At 48.2% G+C, this 22,239-nt stretch overlaps 1 protein-coding gene across 1 annotated transcript in view; it reads right to left on the bottom strand.

Moving 5' to 3' along the window:
• LOC144822694 (ATP-dependent 6-phosphofructokinase, liver type) overlaps positions 1 to 22,239 on the bottom strand; it is a 312,409-nt gene that overhangs the window by 72,157 nt on the left and 218,013 nt on the right. The window contains exon 14 of the mRNA XM_078680480.1: positions 5,341 to 5,411. Within this exon, the coding sequence (XP_078536606.1) occupies positions 5,341 to 5,411 (71 nt within the window). The remainder of the gene's footprint in view (positions 1 to 5,340; positions 5,412 to 22,239) is intronic.

Genomic DNA, 22,239 nt, shown 5'->3' with positions numbered 1-22,239 from the left:
GCAAGAGCATGTATCAAGGCACAAATCAGATGTAAATGTATTATATGTATACCCTAGAGGGTGGGAATGTTGAACAAGCATTGGAATAGCCAATAGGTCTCTCCTTTGGGACCTTATAAGTATTTAGTTATGCAGCACAATATGCTGGGTGAAACAACATCAACTGTTGCATGGCTAAACATGGCGAGACCTATTGGCTATGCCAATGCTTGTTAACAATGCCCTTGCTGAAAGGCTACAAAGCAGTGCCTACTAGAAGTTAGAAGTTGGAGTACATAGGTGTGCATATGAGAACTTAAATGTGATATTCCAGGCAATAAAGTGAAAGGTGGCAATCATTAGTAAAATAAAAGCATAAACCATTTCTATTACTTGTATAGTTTCTAAATCTCAGCCAAGCTGAAAACTAGTCAGGAGGGTGCATTGTGGATTGATACCTCAATCTTGTACATACAAACACACAATCATGAGGTTATGGCTTACTGTTTGGTGGCAATTAAAACTTGCACTGCTGACTAGGTTTAAGTTTATTGGCAAGGAAGTGAAATTATTTGTGGATAATGAATTTGGGATTCTGAGTTACAGAAGTATGTTGAAGTGTAATATCGGATTTCGAATATATTGTTAAACATGAAAAGGGACAGCGGAGATGAAGGACAGTGAGGGACGGAGGAGGGAGAAGAAGGAGAGTGAGGGATAGAGGAGAGAGAAGAGAGACAGTGAGGGACCGAGGAGAGAGAAGGACAGTGAGGAACAGAGGAGGAGAAAGACAGTGAGGGACAGAGGAGGGAGAAGGACAGTGAAGGGTAGAGGAGGGAGAAGAAGGACAGTGATGGACAGAGGAGGGAGAAGGATAGTGAAGGGTAGAGGAGGGAGAAGATGGACAGTGAGGGACAGAGTAGGGTGAAGGACAGTGTAGGACAGAGGAGAAGGACAGTGAGGGAAAGAGGACAGTGCGGAACAGAGTTGAACAGTGAGGAGCAGAGTGAGGTAGAAGAAGGACAGTGAGGCACAGAGAAGGGAGAACAAGGACAGTGAGGGACAGAGGAGGGAGAAGGACAACAAGGGACAGAGGAGGGAGCAGAAGGACAGTGAGGGGCAGAGGAGGGAATTAGAAGGACAGTGAGGAGCGGAGGGGTGGACAGCGAGGAACAGAGTTGGACAGTGAGGAACAGACTGAGGTAAAAGATGGACAGCGAGGGATCAAGAGAGGTGACCGGCTGTCCTTGGAGGGACTGCCGGGGGCCCTCTGGGGGAGCAGAGGTCCTGAACCCCAGAGGTCACTCCCACCCCCCCCCCCAAAAAAAGATGGAAGTGCTCCCAGAAGAAGAGGTGTCGCCTGGAAGAGGCCTTGAGTCAGGTAGGGAGCCTTGAGATAAGAGGAGCCATGTGGTAAAAATAATGGCCGGTGTGATGAGGCCACTCTTCTAGGGGCCTGACACCACCGCCCTAAATGCAGTCAGAATGCTTCCATCTATGGATCCAGAAACATATTTGCCAAATTCTGAGACACTGTCCTTTTGCTGTACAGTTTACAAGAGATACTGCATTATTGTTTGTCTTGGTGGTATTTTTATGCTGGTTTTCAAGTGTTTGTGAAAACAACAGTTAGGAAGAGTAAGGGATAACAACTTTGTAACAAAGTGTCTCGGGCACAAGACTATGATCTCCCACTGTACAGGGTTAAGATTGTGATCAATTTATGTTTACAAAAACTGACAGAAAATCCAAATGTTCTCAGAACTGCACTGTTGTGGCACTGAGGTTTCGCTCTCATGGTGGCACCATTGTCCACATTTAGTAATAGTTCACTGTATGAATAATTAAGTTTGCATCTTTTTGTTTTGTGTACTTTCCTATTAGTTGCATCACATTTCTTATTGTAAAAAATATTTGAATCTTTTGAGGCATTATCAAGTGTTTGGTGCTCACACATTCATATTTAATTACAACTGTGATAACTGTGTGGCAAAGCTCTTACACTCCCTTTAGCTAGACGTTGCCTGCATTTCCACATCTACTTGGAGAGTCAAGGAGGAGGTGGGAGCAAACTTTCCATTAGCAGACTAAGAATCTAGAGCACCAGTAAATGGGAAACACCAGTCCTCTAACATTTGATAGTTTATAACTGTCCCTTCAACTGCATAGGATGGGGAAAAGCTGCAATGATCCTTGTCAAATGTGCTCTGAAAGTGTGTTCTTGTGATGGTGAATAATATATTATTAGAACCAGTTCATTTCACTGTTTCAACGCGACCTGAAAGACCAAAAACACAGCCACTGGAATAGAGCGCTGAAACAGTGCAGTGAGACCGAGCAACAACTACAAACACCACGCGAAAGTTGGCACCTATCAGCTGCATGAACAGAACTAAATAGTCTTAAAATAATGCAGCAGATATATTTAATCTAAAGCAGATCGTCATTCTAAGATTTTAATTGAGACCGTAAATTCAGGGATCTGTGCATGTTAAGAATGTTCACACCTACTGAAACATGACAGTGAAAAAGTGATGTAGGTTTAGAAAGGCGCAATGAATTGAAGGTAAACATCGCCCTACATAACCATTGCCTGTGAAGAAAGGAATATTAGGATCAACAGTGGTCGGATAGAGAGTAGCAAAGACTGAGGACGTAACTGCACAGTTATCATCTGCTCAGAATACATTACAATGAACCCACTGCATGGCTCCCTTGCCGGAATAAAAGCATCCACAGTTTCCACCAACATACTCCACCCCCTGTGGGACGCAATTACTTCAGCCATCCTGTCAGCCGGATCAGTAATCATTTTATTTTTGCGTAGTGTTTGTGCCAAGCGGCCGCTAATTAGACACGGTGTGTGTGTGTAAAGGTGTCAAAGCACGCCTGGCTACCCAGAGAACGAACACTAGTCTGCGTGTGCTAATGGAGCCTCAAGCGCCTCAGCTCCAAACGTGCAAGGGTGTGGTGGAGCGGTGCTAGACAGAGACAACACTGTTGAAACATGGGCGAGAAGGCATTGTACAGCAAAGAAACACTCGGAAATAATGGGCATTTTGCACGGCGACTGGGCCCGGGGCCTTGATTGACAGCAATCATAAGTGTGAGGGCAGCAGCCAAATATTATTTTCTTGTTAATTAAATTGGAAGGCTAAATATCTCGGATGAAGCGGCTCTAAATGGCAGCGTCTTACACGCATTTAAAAAAAAAAAACAAGCCTCGATCTCTTGCCTTGGGTTGGGTGCAGCGGTGCTAGACAGAGACAACATTGTTGAAACGTGGGCGAGAGGGCATTGTACAGCAAAGAAACACTTGAAAATAATGGACTCGGAAATAATGGGCATTTTGCACCGTGACTGGGCCCAGTGGGAGAGAGAGGCGGAGGGGAGGGGTGCACACGGGAGTGGTGCGCGTGCGCTGGAGAGAGCAGTCTGCTCTTTTTCAAAGCACATACTCGTGCTCGTGGCGTGCCGCTGCGCACTCCCGCAAGCCGTATGTCGCCACAACCACGAGTATGTGCTTTGTAAAAAGTGCTGGACGACGGCTAAAGGTCTCCTAAGCAGTGCATGCGCACTGCATTGGCGAGACCTAAAAACGATTGGTAAATGAATAATGTGGGGAACAGAAGTTACATTGGCTAAAATATGTTGTGGTTTTATTTCCTGTATAACTCCGACTCACTGCTGCTGATGTGGATAGCTATGTTCAATTATTATACTTATGGTGCATATTGCTTCAATGACGATGTTATCGTTTAAAATCAATACAAAGATTTAAAGAAAAGAAAAACTATGTTCGACTCATAAGCTGGATGGGGTGTCAACAGGAATGTGCGGTATGTAACGTTTACAACGAAATTTTTACAACGCACTACCATTACAACGCAGGCATTACCATGCATACCATTACAACGCATTGCGCTGGGGGGCGCTCTAGGATAGGGAATACGTTTAATTTTCTATCCAACACCTTCCCTAGTGACCACGGGGACTGGAGTTGGAATAGAAAATTATACTTACCACTATCCAGCACCTCTAAGCGCTATGCGTTGTAATGGTATGCGTGGTAAAAACCACGTTGTAAAGGTATGCGTGGTAAAAGTATGCGTTGTAACGTCATACATCCGGAATGTGCAAGCCGAAGAAGCCATCACAATGCCATTTGCCAATTGAGTTATGCTGTGAATTCCAAGAGGTGTCAATCACTTCTAGGTATGTATGGCTCTGCATTGATCCTTGCACTGGACATGTGCTATATGAAAGGCATAGGGTCCAAGTGTAATAAACAATATCAAGCCTGTTTTTAAGAGCTTAGTGATAAAACCCGAGATGCCATACAAAAGAGGGAACCTTTTAGATTGTCACAATTACTTTATCAGACATTTCCATGGACTCATTTACACTGTTACAAGGCTTTACAATGCGGTCTTTGCATTAACATTTTTGGAGTATATGAGCATTCTACAGTTGTGTTGGGTTAGAGTTAGGGAATGTTTTTACAGCTAGCATTAGATACAGAAGTTCTGAGCTGGAGTCCACTTGTCACACCAGCCGCATCAGGAGCTCCTGGCCTGGAAGAGCTCTTTGCAACTTGCAGACAACACTCCTCAACACCCAATACATGACACTCATAGCAATGCTACCCAGGTATAGGGAGGAGTGCTTACTCCCCTTCACCCCCACCTTTCTCCCCTCTCATACGCCTTTCAAAATTCCTCCCTCACTCAGGCTTCATTCACCAACACCACAAGTCAAGAACTTGGGTTACTATACAGGACAGCTATTCCCATTATTAACTTTCTGCTGACATTAGAGCCCCACACGCACAAGCATGTAAATTTTTTAATTGGCGAAGAGAGTGGATCGTCTACCGATAATTGCTAAGTTCTACATCATATCAAAGAGACGAAAATCATGAACTTGCACCAATAAGCAGACGCATGTATTTGACCCTTGATGTTACATACAGTGATGCTTAACAGGGATTAAATAGTAAATCCAGAGAAGAAGCAGGTAATTCCATATATGGAAATAAAATCCTGGTGCGTCAACGTGGCTAATGGCACTGCAACTTTGGTTATATCGTAGACTAAACATTGAGCACAACAATAAGAAAAACCAAATTAGGAAAATAGAAAAAGTCTTCTCAAAAGATTTTTCCATAACATCCTCACATTAGATATACAATTATGCATTCATTTATAGAGTACAGGAAATGTAAACTCATGTTTTCACTATTTCAAAAGACTTTGAATATGGGATTATATCAAGTGACCACAAGTGTGATGGGACAATTCCAATAATGGAGTATGGGTCTACAAAGTGCATTACTTGCAGCATTATAATCAAAGCACTTACCGCTTCGTTCCAAGCATCGAGCCCCCTCTTCCAATCCAACCTGCAACGTCACGCCAGCCCACTTCTTTAACCTGTGAAGAGTATGATACTTTTTATCAAGAAAATATGTACAGAAGTATTTTTGTGCTGTTTTAAAGTTCACACTTTGCACAAGAATTCTATTCGAAAACAAACGGCATTCAAAGTGAAACATTTTAACTGGAGTTCAATAGACAAGCTATGATTCAGGGATCAAAGAAATTGTTTATTTATGGCACTATATTAAGCTTAGACAAGGCTATGTAGTTACACTATTAATTAGTGAGGAGGTACCAAGCATGATTGTTACCAACACTTCCACTCCACTCCACTCCTCCAGCACATCATGCTACATTATTACTAGAATATTGCCAGTATTAAGCTGATATTGCTAAAGAAACACAGAGTATGTGGTGTAAGATACAAGTAACTTACTGAAAATGAATCCTGGGTCTCCAAGATGTAGGGAATCACAGAGCAATCTTGTTTTTTCGTGCTCCTCGAATGGACTGCTCAACAAAACGTTTTCGAACTACTTACAGTTTTTCTAAGCTTTTTGAGCTTAGACTGTTTTGGTAGAGGCGGAAAAGTCCCCTTTGTAGGAAGCTGGCTTTTTATGTAGTGTACCAAAACGAGGTACACTATGTAGAAAGTCCAGATGACCCTTATTGGCTTACAGGGCCTAAATTAATAAATCATAAATATTCTCTTTTGTGGTAGTTTGGGTGAGCAGTTTACGCTTATCAGAGGGCAGTGTTAAGCATTTTTTGCACACACAGAGTCAATAAATGAGAGACACACTCGAAGAAACTCAAGAACAATTAAACAAAGTATATGTTTTTAGAGAATTTCAGACACCAAGAACTTCATAATCAGGGAAGGACTTTAGACGTTATCAAATTTTACAGTAAAAACAGTAGAAAATAACAGCTGTCAGATGTGAGGCATGAGTCTCAAAACGCAGTAATGTTATCCCGTGGGAAAAACATTCACTGCATAGCGTAACTTGCAAATGACTAACAGGACTGTTCTTCTGGACTTAAGGTAAGTAAGGGCCAAGGTCTTAGAAAGCCCCAAGAGTTCAGTTTTACCTGCCCTAAGGGTTCTGAGTGCAGAGGTGCTTCAGCTGCGTTATCCTCAGACGCTACATGCTGTAGTAAATGGGGAAAGTACCTGTAGGAAAGAGGCAGCATGGGGGAGGGGGGCAGGGGTGGGGCTGGGGGACAAACCAGCAAAACCCAAAGGGGGGCTCCACTCTTGGGGGTCTCAGGGACACAGACACTCCATTGGACTGGGGGCTCCGGGGCATAGGTGTTTTGATCAGCGGGTCATCGAGTTTGAGGCTCCCACTTTCTCAGTGTACCAGCAGAAGAAGAAGAAACACAGCAAGACGACTTCTAGCATGGAAATGGCCTCAAGTTAAGTCACTCAACAGTGGTGGTGATTTTCAGGCTGAACACAAACAAGCCTTGGTGACTGCAACAGGCTCCAATACCTAGGGTATTGGTGTAGGACAGCCCCTGGTGTCTCAAAACTTGGTATGGAAACAGATCTGGCCTCCTGATGCATGGTGAACTCTTTCTGTGTGGCCGCTGAGTCGGTGGACCAGGACCAGCTGGTCAACAGATCGATGTACCGGATGTCGCGGTTGGTGCCGCAGCCTGCAAGGAAGTGGCTCCTCCACTTCAAGGGTGATGCTGGCTGGTTGGCAAAGTGGTGGCAGACTTTTCTGCATTCAGGCTTTTAGAAGATGCACAGCTGTAGGATGAATCGGGTCTTGGCAATTGCCAGGACAGAAGCAGGCAGGCAATGTTTGTTACCAAAGGCCACAGCTATTCCTTTGTTTTCGCGTTCACCTCTTTTTTGTCGTCCTTCTTTTGGAGTCAGTTGAATCAGGGGGCCACCTAGATACTGAATATAGGGGTGTTAAGGGGAGTGAAATGTAGTGGCCAATGGGCTGTGTACCCTTGGAGTCTCTACACGCACTATAGGGCCATTTCCTGTGGGGAGTGGACAATCCCCGTCCCAGAGTTCCTAATTCCACCAAGAACAATATGGTGGAATTCTTCTTTTGTGAAGCACATCAGTCAGCCCACTTTAGGGGTGTGACTAGCATGGTAGTGCAACAGGCCAACTTGCATAGCTAATTTCCTGCCTGTGCTGGTGCCAAATGGGCCTCAGGGCAGGGGGTGGCAACTCTCATGTCTGGGGGGGAGCTAGGGTCACATAAAGGAGGCATGTGGTTTTGAGCCCATGCCCTTGATATGTGTTGTGATCACAACATGAGACAGGGTGTAGGTTTGAACATCAAGCTTTATTTGAGTAAACAGCAGAACATCAGCGCGCCCGCCGCCTGCAGTCAGCCGGTGACAACTGACAGCTGGCGTCCGGCACTCGGCATAGAACCCTCGGCATACCAACATTCCACGGCAGCGCGTGGAGCGGAATGACGTCACAACATACCCCCTTTCCTCTACACGCAGGTAGGGAATAAAAATGAAAACAATGGGAAGGGAAAGCATGTAAATGTCAGCAGCATAGAACGTAACAACAAATCATCTGACAATGAAGTTCTGTAAATGCTGAGGGGGTCTCCAAGCCCGCAAGGGTCTCTGATAGGGTCGAGCTCTATGAAGATCAGGTGAGTCATCATTTGTGTAAATTGGCCTTTGACCATTGCTCAGGTTATCCCCACCAGGGCCTGGTGCCCTCACTCCTACACTTGTGCAAGCACTGTCGAGCAATTGGCGGTCATGAGCCAACATGTACCCAGAACATGAATTCTTGGTAACCCCTTTACTAACCATGGTTTTAGGAACATGGTCTCGTGAGCAGTACTTTGCCACCCTACGTAGGTTCCACTTTTCACCATTTTCTAACTCAACATAGAATGGGTGTGGTGTGGAAGGGTCCTCGAAATTTGCATAAACCTCTTACCCAACGTCCGGAACGGACTTTGACCCAGTCACCAGCATTTACCAGCATTTATGCTGGACACAATTTTCGCCTTGTCGTACACTCTACAGGAAGCATGCTCAGGAATGCGCACATCACATCCATCCTCTTTCTTTCCTTCAACCAATTCTCTGATCCACGGAGGCACCAGTTTGGAAGCTGGTTACCTGCAGTCAGCCGGTGACAACTGACAGCTGGCGTCCGGCGCTCGGCATAGAACCCTCGGCATACCAACATTCCACGGCAGCGCGTGGAGCGGAATGACGTCACAACAATATGCTAAATCACTAGTCATTCTGCTGGAGGAGGTGTGAACACCTTTCTCAAGAGTACCACCCCCTTTTCCGGGCCGACGACGGCTGAAATGCCAGAAACCGGTCCCTGGAAGCTTGTTTCCTTTCCAGTAAAGAATTGGCTTGGTAGTTTGGTCTGCCCTGTTCCCATGATGCACAGGGCCAGGGACAGACTATTTTCCATGTAGCCCGGTTCTGAACTGGGATGGTGCAGTGAGCTAAAAAAACGGTGATGGATCAAGCCCTGATCTGTTGACTGGGTAGGAGTGTTCTGCTTAATTCAGATACTCTGTCCATCACCACCCCCTTTTCTGAATCATTTTGGCCACCACAAGCGTGGCAGGGTATACTCAGATGCGAATCCCTTGCTCATTGCACCATCAGGATTCAAGCAAGCCGGGCCGACGACGGCTGAAATGCCAGAAACCGGTCCCCGGAAGCTTGTTTCCTTTCCAGTAAAGAATTGGCTTGGTAGTTTGGTCTGCCCTGTTCCCATGATGCACTGGGCCAGGGACAGACTATTTTGCATGTAGCCCGGTTCTGAACTGGGATGGTGCAGTGAGCTAAAAAACGGTGATGGATCAAGCCCTGATCTGTTGACTGGGTAGGAGTGTTCTGCTTAATTTAGATACTCTGTCCATCACCACCCCCTTTTCTTTCTCAAGAGTAGGCATTATTTCTGGCTTCAGAGGGCGTGGGCTTTTACCTGCAGGGGGTCAGGAACACGTCTGTGGTGGCCGTCTAGAAGATACCAGTCAGCCAGCACACTAAGACCCTGGTAGTTACATGTTCAGGAGACTTCTCTAAAGTGCCCTCTGAGTGCATGTTTTAATAAATCCACTATAGGCATCAGTATGGGTTTATCAAGACAAGTTGTTTGATACCAAACACCATAGGTTTCAGTAAAGTCATCATGTACCTGGGGAACTCGTAATGACCAGTGCCCAGTACATATACTTAATATGGCTTCACTGTTCACTTGCACTATCTAGTAACTGAACTGGACAGCACCGGGGCATATCTGCCCATGCTTATATGTACTCGCATGTAATATAATGCACTCTGCCTTAGGGCTATTAGGCCTGCTGTAGGAATAAAAAAAGAAAAGAGGCAGAGGTTGACATGTAAAGAAAGTTAAAGCCCATGTCCCTTTATTCTAGAAGCACCAACTGTAGGAATGTGCCCCTTTTTGCATGGTCTCCCCCAACATTTTGCCAAATGTTGTTGCTCTTTGACTAAGTGTGCCCTGGGTTCCTGCTAACCATATACCGGATCACTGACATAATATCGAGGGACATAATATCGAGTTGAAAAAATATTGTTGACAAAATGTCGACACACAGAATATCGAGTTTGTATCTACAAACAGGTAAGTACAAAAATATCGACTACAAAATATCGTTTACAAAAATATAGTTAATTAAAATATCGACTTTATTAAAAACAGAGTTAAATTAAATTATTATTAAAAATTAATTACTAAAATATACTTAAAAATACTTAAATTACCTTATAATATTTAAATAAATAATGAAAGTTATACAAAAAAATTTACAATCATTTGTTAAAACATATATATATATAGTAACATAATATATTTATACATAATATAATTAAATAATAATCAATATTATTACCGTAGGATAGCGTAAGTGTAAAAATTACTATTCCCACTCCAGAGAGTGCAACAGTAGGGAAAGCGTTGGATAGCGTAGGGGTAAAAATGACTATTCCCACTCCAGTGAGTGCAACAGTAGGGAAAGCGTTGGATAGCGTAGGGATAAAAATTACTATTCCCACTCCAGTGAGTGCAACAGTAGGGAAAGCGTTGGATAGCGTAGAGGTAAAAATTACTATTCCCACTCCAGTGGGTGCAACAGTAGGGAAAGCGTTGGATATCGTAGAGGTAAAAATTACTATTCCCACTCCAGCGGGTGCAACAGTAGGGAAAGCGTTGGATAGCGTAGGGGTAAAAATTACTATTCCCACTCCAGTGGGTGCAACAGTAGGGAAAGCGTTGGATAGCGTAGAGGTAAAAATTACTATTCCCACTCCAGTGGGTGCAACAGTAGGGAAAGCGTTGGATAGCGTAGAGGTAAAAATTACTATTCCCACTCCAAAGAGTGCAACAGTAGGGAAAGCGTTAGATAGCGTAGGGGTTAAAATTACTATTCCCACTCCAAAGAGTGCAACAGTAGGGAAAGCATTGGATAGCGTAGGGGTAAAAATTACTATTCCCACTCCAAAGAGTGCAACAGTAGGGAAAGCGTTGGATAGCGTAGGGGTTAAAATTACTATTCCCACTCCAAAGAGTGCAACAGTAGGGAAAGCATTGGATAGCGTAGGGGTAAAAATTACTATTCCCACTCCAGAGTGTGCAACAGTAGGGAAAGTAAATACTTCATATATTATTTTAAAAAATATAAATTAATATCTATAACAAATTATTTTAAAGTAATTACCAATTTATTTTAATATAACAATTAATCAATTAAAATTACAAATTAAAATTAATTATTACTATGTGTTACCTATTAATCCAAATTAATTACAAATTAAAAATTATTTAATTAACAATTAAAACTTATTTATCTATTATTTCAAATTAAATACAAATAAATAAATAGAATTATTTAATTTATTATAAATAAATTACTTCCCACCCTATTCCCCTATAAACCCACAACCCGCTACTGAAAATAAATAAGTAAAATTAACATAATTAGCAATTAATCAAATAAATAAAATTAATTGCCAATTAAAATTTAATTAATTACCCATAAAATTTTAATTAACACTTAATTCTAAAAAAATACCAATACATTTTTTAACATATTTAATTAGGTTTAATTAAATTACTACCCACCCAGTTCCCCTATAAACCCACAACCCGCTACGGAAAATAAATTAGTAAAATTAATATAATTAGCAATTATTCAATTAATTAAAACTAATTGCCAATTAAAATTTAATTATTTACCAAATATAAATGTATTAACAATTAATTAAAAAATACCAATAAATAAATGTACATATTTAATTAATTATCATTAAATTACTTCCCACCCTATTCCCCTATAAACCCACAACCTGCTACAGAATTTAATTGCGCAAAAAATAAAAAAACAAATTTCATTATTTAAAATTAATTATAACATAAATTCACAATTTTCACACATATAATAACATAAAAAACATTATAAAAAATTAGATACTATTAAAAATTAGATATTTTTAATTACCTATATTATATACTTCGATATTTTAACTGTCTATATTTTTAACATTCGATATTACATTACTTACCTTAAAAACGATATTTTTGATGTCTATATTCTGTCCAGTCGATATTTTGTCCAGTCTATATTTTGAACTCGATATTATGTCCAGTCGATATTTTGGAGTCGATATTATGTCTGTTTACCCAATATACCCAGGGCCTATGTTCTTCTGTTGAAACGAATAGTTTCTTACCTGTCGGTGTAGTTTTGCAGCTTGAAGATCTTTCTGGATTCACTATGCTGTGCATATTCCGCAATCTGGTGGTTGGGTCCGGAATCGTAGTCTTTTTTCTCTTTTTTTTTGTCGTAGCCCAGGTGGGCGTCTACGTCCCACCATTTGGTGTACCTTCGGTGACGTCGGCGTGCTTCCGGCGGAAGCTACCACCCTTGGGCGCCATCTTCGGATTCTTTTTTCTGTCTCTTTTTCCTTTTTTGTCTTTGTAGTGAATCCATGGCTATGTTTGTTAATCGTTTTTCAACGTTAGTCTTTCCACGTATCATATAATTGTTCCAACTTGCTTTCTTTTCCATCTGTTTCCACCCTCTTTTCCAGCCTCATCTTTCTGGCGGAGGCGGGTGGGTTCGCTAGTGAATCCAGAAAGATCTTCAAGCTGCAAAACTACACCGACAGGTAAGAAACTATTCGTTTTGCAGCGTGAATCTTTCTGGATTCACTATGCTGTGCATAGATTTTGTAGCGGTTTTCGTTACTTTTGTGGCGGTTGGGTGGAAGATGAGCGTTGGTTGTTGAAAATATGTTGAAGCACTTTTTGCCCTACTTGTGCTTCTTTGTTCATATGCACATCCACGCAATAGTGCTTAGTGAAAGTGTGCACTGAAGCCCATGTTGCCGCCAGGCATATGTCCTGAATTGGTGTGTTGGCCAGAAAGGCAATTGTTACTCCTTTCTTCCTGGTGGAGTGGGCCTGTGCCCCTCCGGTTAGCTCCTGGCCAGCTTGTTTGTGGCAGAATTGAATGGTCTGTGCGATCCATCGAGCTATGGTGTTTTTAGTTACTGGTTTGCCCATGTAACTGTTTGCGAAGGACACGAAGAACTGTTTTGTCTTACTGTGCTCCTTCGTTCTTTCAATGTAGTGCATCACAGCCCTTCTTGCGTCTAGGGTGTGGAGCGACCTCTCAGCGCTTGTGGTGGGGTTTTGGAAGAAGCTAGGGATCTGAATACTCTGATTCATGTGGAACCTTGACACCACCTTTGGCATGAAGTCCACAGGAGCCAGGCTGAGAGGTTGAGGCTCTCTGGCTCTGGGTGTAGGATTTCTCAGTTTTCCATGGAGAGTAGGTCTCTTCTTTTTGAGAATTTGTGGGGGGGGGCCCTGCGCCATCTCCATTATCTGAGAGAACCAGGTCTGTCTGGCCCATTGTGGTGCCACAAGGATGAGCGTCATGTTGCTCTTCATGCATTTGTTGAGAACCCTGGGGATCAGAGGTATCGGGGGAAAAGCGTAGGCAAATGTTTTTGACCAGCTTATCCATAGGGCATTCCCCTGGGACAGTGCCTCTGGTTGCCTGGATGCAAAGTATTGGCATTTTGCATTCCGGTGTGTTGCAAATAGGTCTATTGTTAGGGTGCCCCATTTCCTGAATAGACTCTCTGTTTCCTGACTGTTGAGTTCCCACTCGTGCGACGCTGAAGCCTGCCGAGCCAATCCCCTTCTACATTGTCCTTCCCTGGCAGGTGTATGGCTAGCAGGTCTATTTTTAGTGGTATAGCCCATTTCCATATCTCCTGTGCCAAGTTTGACAGAGGGAACGATTTAGTTCCCCCCTGTTTGTTTATATAAAACATCGTTGTGGTGTTGTCTGTTTGTATTAGCACCTTCTGGTTGTATAGGTGTTTCCGAAAGGCCTTGAGGGCTAGCAACACCGTTTTCAGTTCCAGGTAGTTGATGTGCCTGACTGCGTCTGTAGGGCTCCACAGACCCCTCACTCTGAGCCTCTTCATGTGTGCGCCCCACCCCTTCTGGGATGCGTCTGTGGTGATGGTCACTGTTGGGTCCGGTGGTGTTAGAGGTTTCCCTTCTGTTATTCTCTCCTTGGTCCACCACCTTATCTCTTCCTGCACCCTGTGCGTTACAACCACTAGATCCTCCCAACTTTCTGTAGCTTGTGACCATTGTTGTTGCAGCCACTCTTGGAGTGGTCTCATTTGCAGGCGTACATTGGGGACCAGGTGTATGCATGATGCCATCATCCCCAAGATCTTGCTCACAGTCCTCAACAGACTGAGCGTTCTCTTCTCGCTCGGTAGGGCTCTGCATTGGACGGTGTCGATCTGGGCTCCCAGGAAGATCTTCACTTGCTCTGGTTCCATCGAGCATTTTCCCCAGTGTATGGAGAACCCCAGGTTTGCTAGCGTTCTTGTCACCTGTTCTGCATGCTCTGTGCATGTCCTGTAACAGCTTGCCTTTACCAGCCAGTCGTCAAGGTAGGGGTACACGTGTATCCCCTTTCTTCATAGGTGTGCGGCCACTGCCGCGAGGCATTTGGTGAACACCCTTGGTGCGGACTTTAGGCCGAAAGCCAGGGTCGTGAAGTGGTAGTGATCCTTGTTTACTGTGAACCTTAGCATGTGCTTGTGCTGCCTGTTCATGGGGATGTGCAGGTACGCATCTTTGAGGTCTATGGTAGACAAGAAGTCTCCGGCTTTTATCTGTGGGATGACCAATTGTAGGGACGTCATTTTGAATTTTTGAGTTTTGACGTATTTGTTCAGGAACCGTAGGTCCAGGATGGGTCTTAGACTTTCGTCCACTTTTGGCACTAGGAAGTAGTTTGAGTACACTCCCTTGTTCCGTTCTTTGAAAGGCACTCGTTCGATGGCTGCGTTGAGGAGCAGTTCTTGGGCTTCCTCTTGCAGTAGTTGCAGCTCTCTTCCCGAGTGCTGTCTTTTCTTTGGTTTTCTGTTTGGTGGCTTCCTTTCCAACTCTATGCAGTATCCGAACTGCATAATATTGAGTATCCATTTGTCTGTTGTTATTTTTCGCCACTCCTGGGGAAAAAATCTTAATCTTCCTCCTACCGGCGTTACATGTTCCTTTGTGTCTTGTCCGCGTAGCCCTCTCCTCTTTGTTTTTCCGTGCTCCTCCCCCGGAGGGTTTGGGTGGCGGAGCACCTTCTCTCGTCTGAAGTCACTTAGAGGGGGGTTGCTCACCGCCTCTCCTTCTCTGGCCCCGTCCATTTCCTCTTGACCGAAAGGACTGGCCCCTGCTTTGGTAGTTCCAGCCTTGCCTCTGCTGGCTCTGGTGGCCTTGGTTGTCACTCTGTTGCCCCTGGTGGAAACTCCGGTGAGAATCTCCTCGCTGATTTCCACCTCTGCCGTTCAGCCTCGGTGTAGGGGTGCCCCTTCTCATCCCTCTGAACTGCAGGGCCCCCATGGACCGTGCCGTCTCGTTGTCCTTCTTCAGTTGGGTGATCTTATCATCAACTGGGGCTCCGAACAGTGTTTCACCGTTGAAGGGTGTGTTCAGGATGTTATTCTGAACCTCAGCCTTGAATCCTGAGATCCTGAGCCAGGCTTGCCTTCTTTCTGTGATGCCTATGGCCATCAGTCTGCTGGATGTTTCTGCCCCATCCAAGGCTGTCTTCAGGCACGAATTGGCGATGCTCTTCCCCTCTTCCACAAGGTGTGATGCCCTCTCACGGTATTGTTCCGGGAGGTGCTTGAGCAACTGTCCCATTTCATCCCAATGCTGGTATTGATGCCTATTCAGGAGGGCGTTGGAATTCGCCATCCGCCAGTGCGTTGCGGCGTTCCTCTCAATCTTCCTGCCAGTTAGATCCATCCTCCTGCTTTCTTTGTCAGGTGGGGGTCCAGACGTTGTTGGGACGTTTGCCCTTTTCCTGGCCGTTGCAGCGATTATAGAATCTGCTGTGACGGATCCCTTGATGTAAGCTGGGTCTTGTGAGGAGAATTTGTATTTCTTCTCTGTCCTCGGCGTTACAGATCTGCATGTAGCCGGGTCCTTGAAGGCCTCCTTCCCCTGGTCTGTGATACTTTTGAGCATGGGCAGGAACTGGCTTCTTGTCTGTATGGGGAGTAATGTCTCGAGCAGGAAGTCTGCTTTTGGCTTTTCCTCTTCCAGCTTAACTCCATAAGCTGCTGCTGCCTTCCTTACCACCTCATTGTATGCCCCAATGTCATCCGGTGGAGAAGGCCTCGAGGGGTATGTTTCCACTGCCTCCTCTGGGTTTTCGGCCTCGATGTCCTGCCATTCCTGGTCTTGGGCCGTCGAGGAACCTGAGCCGCAGTTAGACTGCTGTTCCCCGTAATCCCCTTCAGTGTAGTAGAGGTCTTCCTCCTCTTCGTGCTCCGAAGGCTCCGGAGTTTTCGGCGGCTCTTCGGCGTCGAACTCCTCGAGTTCCTGTGCCTCAGCGACGGTCGGTGCCGGCTTCGAGGGGATCTTGTAGCTTTTCATCTTTTCATCGAAGTCCTTTCTTCTCTGAAGGATGTTCTCCATTTCGGCCTCGAGCCTTCTTCTTTTCCTCAGCATTTCTGCGGCCTGTTCGTCGTCGAGCGTTTCGGCCGCTCTTTTCGGCGTCGTCGAAGCTTTCTTCGGCTCTTTTTCTTACGACGTTGAAGTCGAAGTCGAAGTCCCTTTTTCGGGGGCTTGCTTCGATGGCCTCTGCTTTTCGCTGGCCTTCTGCCTCCGGGAGTCCTTCTCGGAGGATCCGCTGGGCTCTTTTTCGGAGGATGCAGCTTCGGTCGTCGATTTGTTCGGCGCCGGTGCTCCTTTCGAGGCTCTGTGCTCAGACCTTCGAGAGTCTGCCTCAGGTTTTCGAGGCCCTGTGGGAGTTTTCGGGGTCGTAGACTCTCCTACCTTATCAGGCGTTTTCTTATCGGTCTCAGCGACCGTGAAGTCATCTGGGCCTTCGGCGATGTTGTCCTCGTCGTCGGTGGAGAGGCCAAGTTCATAAAGCGTCGGGGCTTGGCCCTTGCCCTGCATCGTGTGGTGAGCCGTCCTCTGTCTTTCTCGAATTCGGAGTGTCTTCGGCTTGAAGACGGAGCAGGCGTTGCAGTCTCTGCTCTCGTGGTCGATTGGCAGGCAGAGGTTGCAGACTGGGTGCTGGTCCTTCTGTGCGAACTTGTGGTGGCAGTTCTTGCAGAATTTAAAGGGCGTCTTGTACATCCCTGCGCTCAGGGGGCCCCCTGCGTGCGCATTCCTTGAAGGACGTCGAAGATTTCGAAGTTCTCTCCTTTCTTCGTCGTCTCCTCTCTAAAGGTCCTCTTCTGTTGATGTTCTCAGGTCTTCACCGCTGACATCACCGAAGGTACACCAAATGGTGGGACGTCGACGCCCACCTGGGCTACGACAAAAAAACAAAAAAAGAGAAAATAGACTACGATTCCGGACCCAACCACCAGATTGCGGAATATGCACAGCATAGTGAATCCAGAAAGATTCACGCTGCAAAACTGTGCCTTTGCAACCCCAATTGGCAACTCTCTGGCCACATGTAAGACCCTTGCAAAAGGTACCATGGGTACCAAGGGCACTGTGACCAGGGAAGGCCCCTAAGGACTGCAGCACCTATTGTGCCACCCTTAGAGGCCCTGAACATTATTACACACACATTGTCCTTGCAGGCTGCATGTTTTGGTGCAGAAAAAAGTGAAGAGCTGGCATGGCACACATACCTGTGTGCCATGCCTACAACCCACTGCCTATGGTATAGGTAAGACACCCCTCTTGCTGGGTGCACTATGCCACTGGTGAGGGTACAGGTGCATGAGCCCCATACCCCCCCTACAGTGTCTAAGTCCATTCTTAGACATTGTAAGTGAAGTAAAGCCATAAAGAGTATATGGTCTGGGAGTTTGTCATTATGAACCCCAAAGCACCATAATGGCTTTACTGAATTCTGAGAAGTTTGGTATCAAACTTCACAGCCCATTAAACCCAAACTGATGCCAGTGTGGGATTTAATGAGCTGAGCCTTGCACAGGCCTGGTCGCCCCCACGCTCCTCCTGCTCAATCAATCAATCAATCAATCAAGACATTTATAGAGCGCACTACTCACCCGTAGGGTCTCAAGGCGCTAGGGGGGGGGGGCCGCTACTGCTCGAACAGCCAGGTCTTGAGCTTCTTCCTGAAGGAAAGGTGGTCTTGGGTCAGGCGCAGGTCGGTCGGGAGGGAGTTCCAGGTCTTGGCGGCCAGGTAGGAGAAGGACCTTCCTCCTGTTGTCGCTCTTCGGATGCGGGGGACGGCGGCGAGGGCGTGGCTGGTTGATCTGAGGTGGCGCTTGGGAGCGTAGAAGTTGATTCGGTTGTTGAGGTAGCTCGGGCCTTGGTCGTGTAGGGCTTTGTGTGCGTGGGTGAGGAGACGGAAGGTGATTCTTTTGTTGACGGGGAGCCAGTGCAGGTCTTTCAGATGTCCGGAGATGTGGCTGTTTCGTGGGATGTCGAGGATGAGTCTGGCTGAGGCATTCTGGATCCGCTGGAGTCTCTTCTGGAGCTTGGCGGTGGTTCCGGCGTAGAGGGCGTTGCCGTAGTCCAGTCGGCTGGTGACGAGGGCCTGGGTGACAGTCTTCCTGGTCTCGGTGGGGATCCACCAGAAGATCTTCCGTAGCATGCGTAGGATGTTGAAGCATGACGAGGAGACGGTGTTGACTTGTCTGGTCATGGAGAGGGAGGAGTCCAGGATGAAGCCCAGGTTGCGTGCGTGGTCCGTCGGTTTGGGTGCGTTGCCCAGGGCGGGGGGCCACCAGGAGTCGTCCCAGGCGGAGGGCGAGGAGCCCAGGATGAGGACCTCCGTCTTGTCCGAGTTCAGTTTCAGGCGGCTGGTCGTCATCCACTCGGCTACATCTCTCATCCCTTCGTGCAGGTTGGCTCTGGCGGTGGCGGGGTCGTTGGTCAGGGAGAGGATCAGCTGGGTGTCGTCGGCATAGGAGATTATGTTGAGGTTGTGTTGGCGTGCGATGGCCGCGAGGGGGCTCATGTAGATGTTGAAGAGGGTGGGACTCAACGAGGATCCTTGAGGGACGCCGCAGATGACTTCGGTGGCCTCTGACTTGTACGGTGGTAGGCGGACTCTCTGTGTTCTTCCGTCGAGGAAGGAGGTGATCCATTCCAGTGCCTTCTCCTGGATTCCGATGTTGCCGAGGCGCTGCACTAGGGTGCGGTGGCAGACAATGTCGAATGCCGCTGAGAGGTCCAGGAGGATGAGGGCCGCTGTTTCTCCGTTGTCCATCAGGGTTCGGATGTCATCGGTGGCAGCGATGAGGGCGGTCTCGGTGCTGTGGTTGGCTCGGAAGCCAGACTGTGAGGGGTCGAGGGATCCATTCGTCTCGAGGAAGGCGGCCAGCTGTTTGTTGACGGTCTTTTCGATGACTTTGGCCGGGAACGGGAGGAGCGAGATGGGACGGTAGTTCTTGAGTTCGGTGGGGTCCGCTGTAGGTTTCTTGAGTAGAGCGCGGAGTTCTGCGTGCTTCCAGCTCTCCGGGAAGGTGGCGGTGTCGAAGGAGGTGTTGATGATGTCCCGCAGGTGGGGTGCGATGACAGCATCGGCCTTGTTGAAGACGTGGTGAGGGCAGGGGTCGGTCGGAGATCCGGAGTGGACGGAGTTCATTGTGCGGATGGTGTCTTCGGTGCTGATCGGGTTCCAGGCGCGGAGGGTGGTGGTGGGGGCGTTGCTGCGGTTGTGGCGTGCGTTGGTTGGATGCTGAAGCTGTTGTGTATGTCCGCGATCTTGTTGTGGAAGTAGGACGCGAGGGAGTTGCAGAGGTCTTGCGACGGGGTGATGTCGTTGTTTCCGGCGTTGGGGTTGGAGAGCTCTTTCACGATGTTGAAGAGTTCCTTGCAGTTGTGTGCGTTGTTGTCCAGCCGGTCCTTGTATGTATTTTTCTTGGTGGCGCGGATCAGTTGGTGGTGTTTCCGGGTGGCAAGCTTGAGGGTGGTCATGTTGTCCATTGTTGGTTCCCTTCTCCATACTTTCTCGAGGGCTCGGCAGTTCTTCTTGGAGCTCTTGAGTTCGTCGGTGAACCATGGGGTTTTTCTGCTGCTGGGTCTGTTGGGCGGGGTCCTCAGAGGGGCGAGTTCGTCCGCGCAGTTGCTGATCCACTTCGTGAGGTTGTCGGCGGCCTGGCTGGGGTTCGCTGAGCCGGCAGGGGGGTGCTGGCTCAGGGAGGCGGTGAGCTGATCGGCTGTGATCTTGTTCCAGCTTCTTCGGGCAACCTGTTGCTGGTGGTGGTGGATCGTCGTTCTTTTGAAGGTGAAGTGGACGCAGCTGTGGTCCGTCCAGTGGAGTCCTGTTGCGTGGCTGAAGGCGATGTCTTTGCTGGATGAGAAGACGGCGTCGAGTGTGTGTCCGGCGAGGTGGGTGGGGGTGGGCACCAGCTGTTTGAGTCCGAGGTTGGCGAGGTTGTCGAGCAGGGTGATGGTGTTGCGGTCGCTGTTGTTCTCCAGGTGGAAGTTGAGGTCCCCCAGGAGGATGTAGTCGGCGGAGGGGAGGGCATGCGGGCTGATTAAGTCGGCGATGTCCTCGCTGAATCGTGTGCGTGGTCCCGGGGGTCGGTAGATCAGGGTGCCTCTGAGGGTGGTCTTCGGGTCGGTGTGGATCTGGAAGTGCAGGTGTTCGGCGGTGGTTAGGGTGTCGTCGGTGTTGGTCGTGATGCGGATGGTGTCTCTGTGGATGATGGCGATGCCTCCTCCCATCTGGTTGGCGGTGCGGTCCCTTCGGGTGATCTTGTAGCCCTCTGGGATGGCGATGGCGATGTCGGGCGCTGAGGAGGCGTTCATCCAGGTCTCCGTGAGGAAGGCGATGTCAGGGGCTGTGGTGTCGAGGAGGTTCCAGAGTTCGATGGCGTGTCTGTGGACGGAGCGGGTGTTGAGCAGGATGCACTTGAGGTGGTTGCTGCTGGTGTTCGGCTTGGTCGGTGCTGGTGTAGTGCTGCCTGATTCTTGCCTGATTGTTTGCCTAGGGCGACCCAGCCGCCGCTGAGCCGCCTGCACCAGACTTTCCCGCCACTGCCTCCCTGCGGCCCCGCCCCCCCGCCAGTCCATTGGCCGCCCTGCTCCCGCCACCCTGCTGACCCTCCCTCCCGGCTACCTTCTTGTGTCGCCCCCGCGCTCGCGCAGCGGGCGCGCCGATTGTGCGCCAAAGGCAAGCACGTCTGCGCCCGTCCACGCCTGGCCCGCGCCCAGCGCCAGAACCCCTGGTCCCTGCAGATGCCAGCCCACCCGCCAGACGCACGACGACCCCACACTCAACACCGGCCGGATCCCCGGATGCTACCGAGCCACCCCGCGACGCACCCACTGACCCTTCCGCTGCCGATCCTGCAACTTCTCCTGCATCCGGACCTGCACCGAACCCGCCAAGCCGAGCACCAGCAGCAACCACCTGAAGTGCATCCTGCTCAACACCCGCTCCGTCCACAGACACGCCGTGGAACTCTGGAACCTGCTCGACACCACATCTCCAGACGTCGCCTTCCTCACGGAAACATGGATGAACGCCTCCTCAGCGCCCGACATCACCATCGCCATCCCGGACGGATACAAGATCACCCGGAGGGACCGCGTCAACCAGATAGGAGGAGGCATTGCCATCGTCCACAAGAACACCATCCGCATCACGACCAACTCTGACGACACCCTCACAGCCGCCGAACATCTCCACTTCCAGATACACACCGACCCCAAGACCACACTCAGAGGCACCCTCATCTACAGACCCCCAGGACCTCGCACACAATTCAGCGAAGACATCTCAGACTTCATCAGCCCGCACGCCCTCTCCTCCGCTGACTACATCCTCCTAGGGGACCTCAACTTCCACCTAGAGAACAACAAGGACAGCAACACCACCACGCTGCTGGACAGCCTCGCCAACCTCGGACTCAAGCAACTGGTCAACACCCCCACCCACTACGCCGGACACACGCTTGACCCCGTCTTCTCCTCCAGCAAGGACGTCTCCTTCAGCCACTCCACCGGACTCCACTGGACAGACCACAGCAGCGTCCACTTCAGCTTCAGAAGGACCACGACCCACCACCACCCACAACAGGTTCCCCGCAGGAGCTGGAACAAGATCACCTCCGACCAGCTCTCCACATCCCTGAACCTGAATCCTCCCGCCAGCTCAACGGACCCCAACCAGGCAGCCAACAACCTCACACAGTGGATCACCAACTGCGCTGACGACCTCGCACCCCTGAAAAACCATCCCAGCAGACCCGGCAGCAAGAAGGCTTCCTGGTTCAACGACGATCTCATGAACTCCTAGAAGAACTGCCGCACCCTCGAGAAAGCCTGGCGCAAAGACCCAACTACAGACAACATGACTGCCCTCAAGCACGCCACCCGCAAACACCACCAGCTGATCCACGC

This window comes from Lissotriton helveticus, chromosome 3_1, assembly GCF_964261635.1.
Source record: "Lissotriton helveticus chromosome 3_1, aLisHel1.1, whole genome shotgun sequence".
In the NCBI taxonomy this organism is placed as follows: Eukaryota; Metazoa; Chordata; class Amphibia; order Caudata; family Salamandridae; genus Lissotriton; species Lissotriton helveticus.
This window is presented reverse-complemented; position numbering and strand designations above follow the sequence as displayed.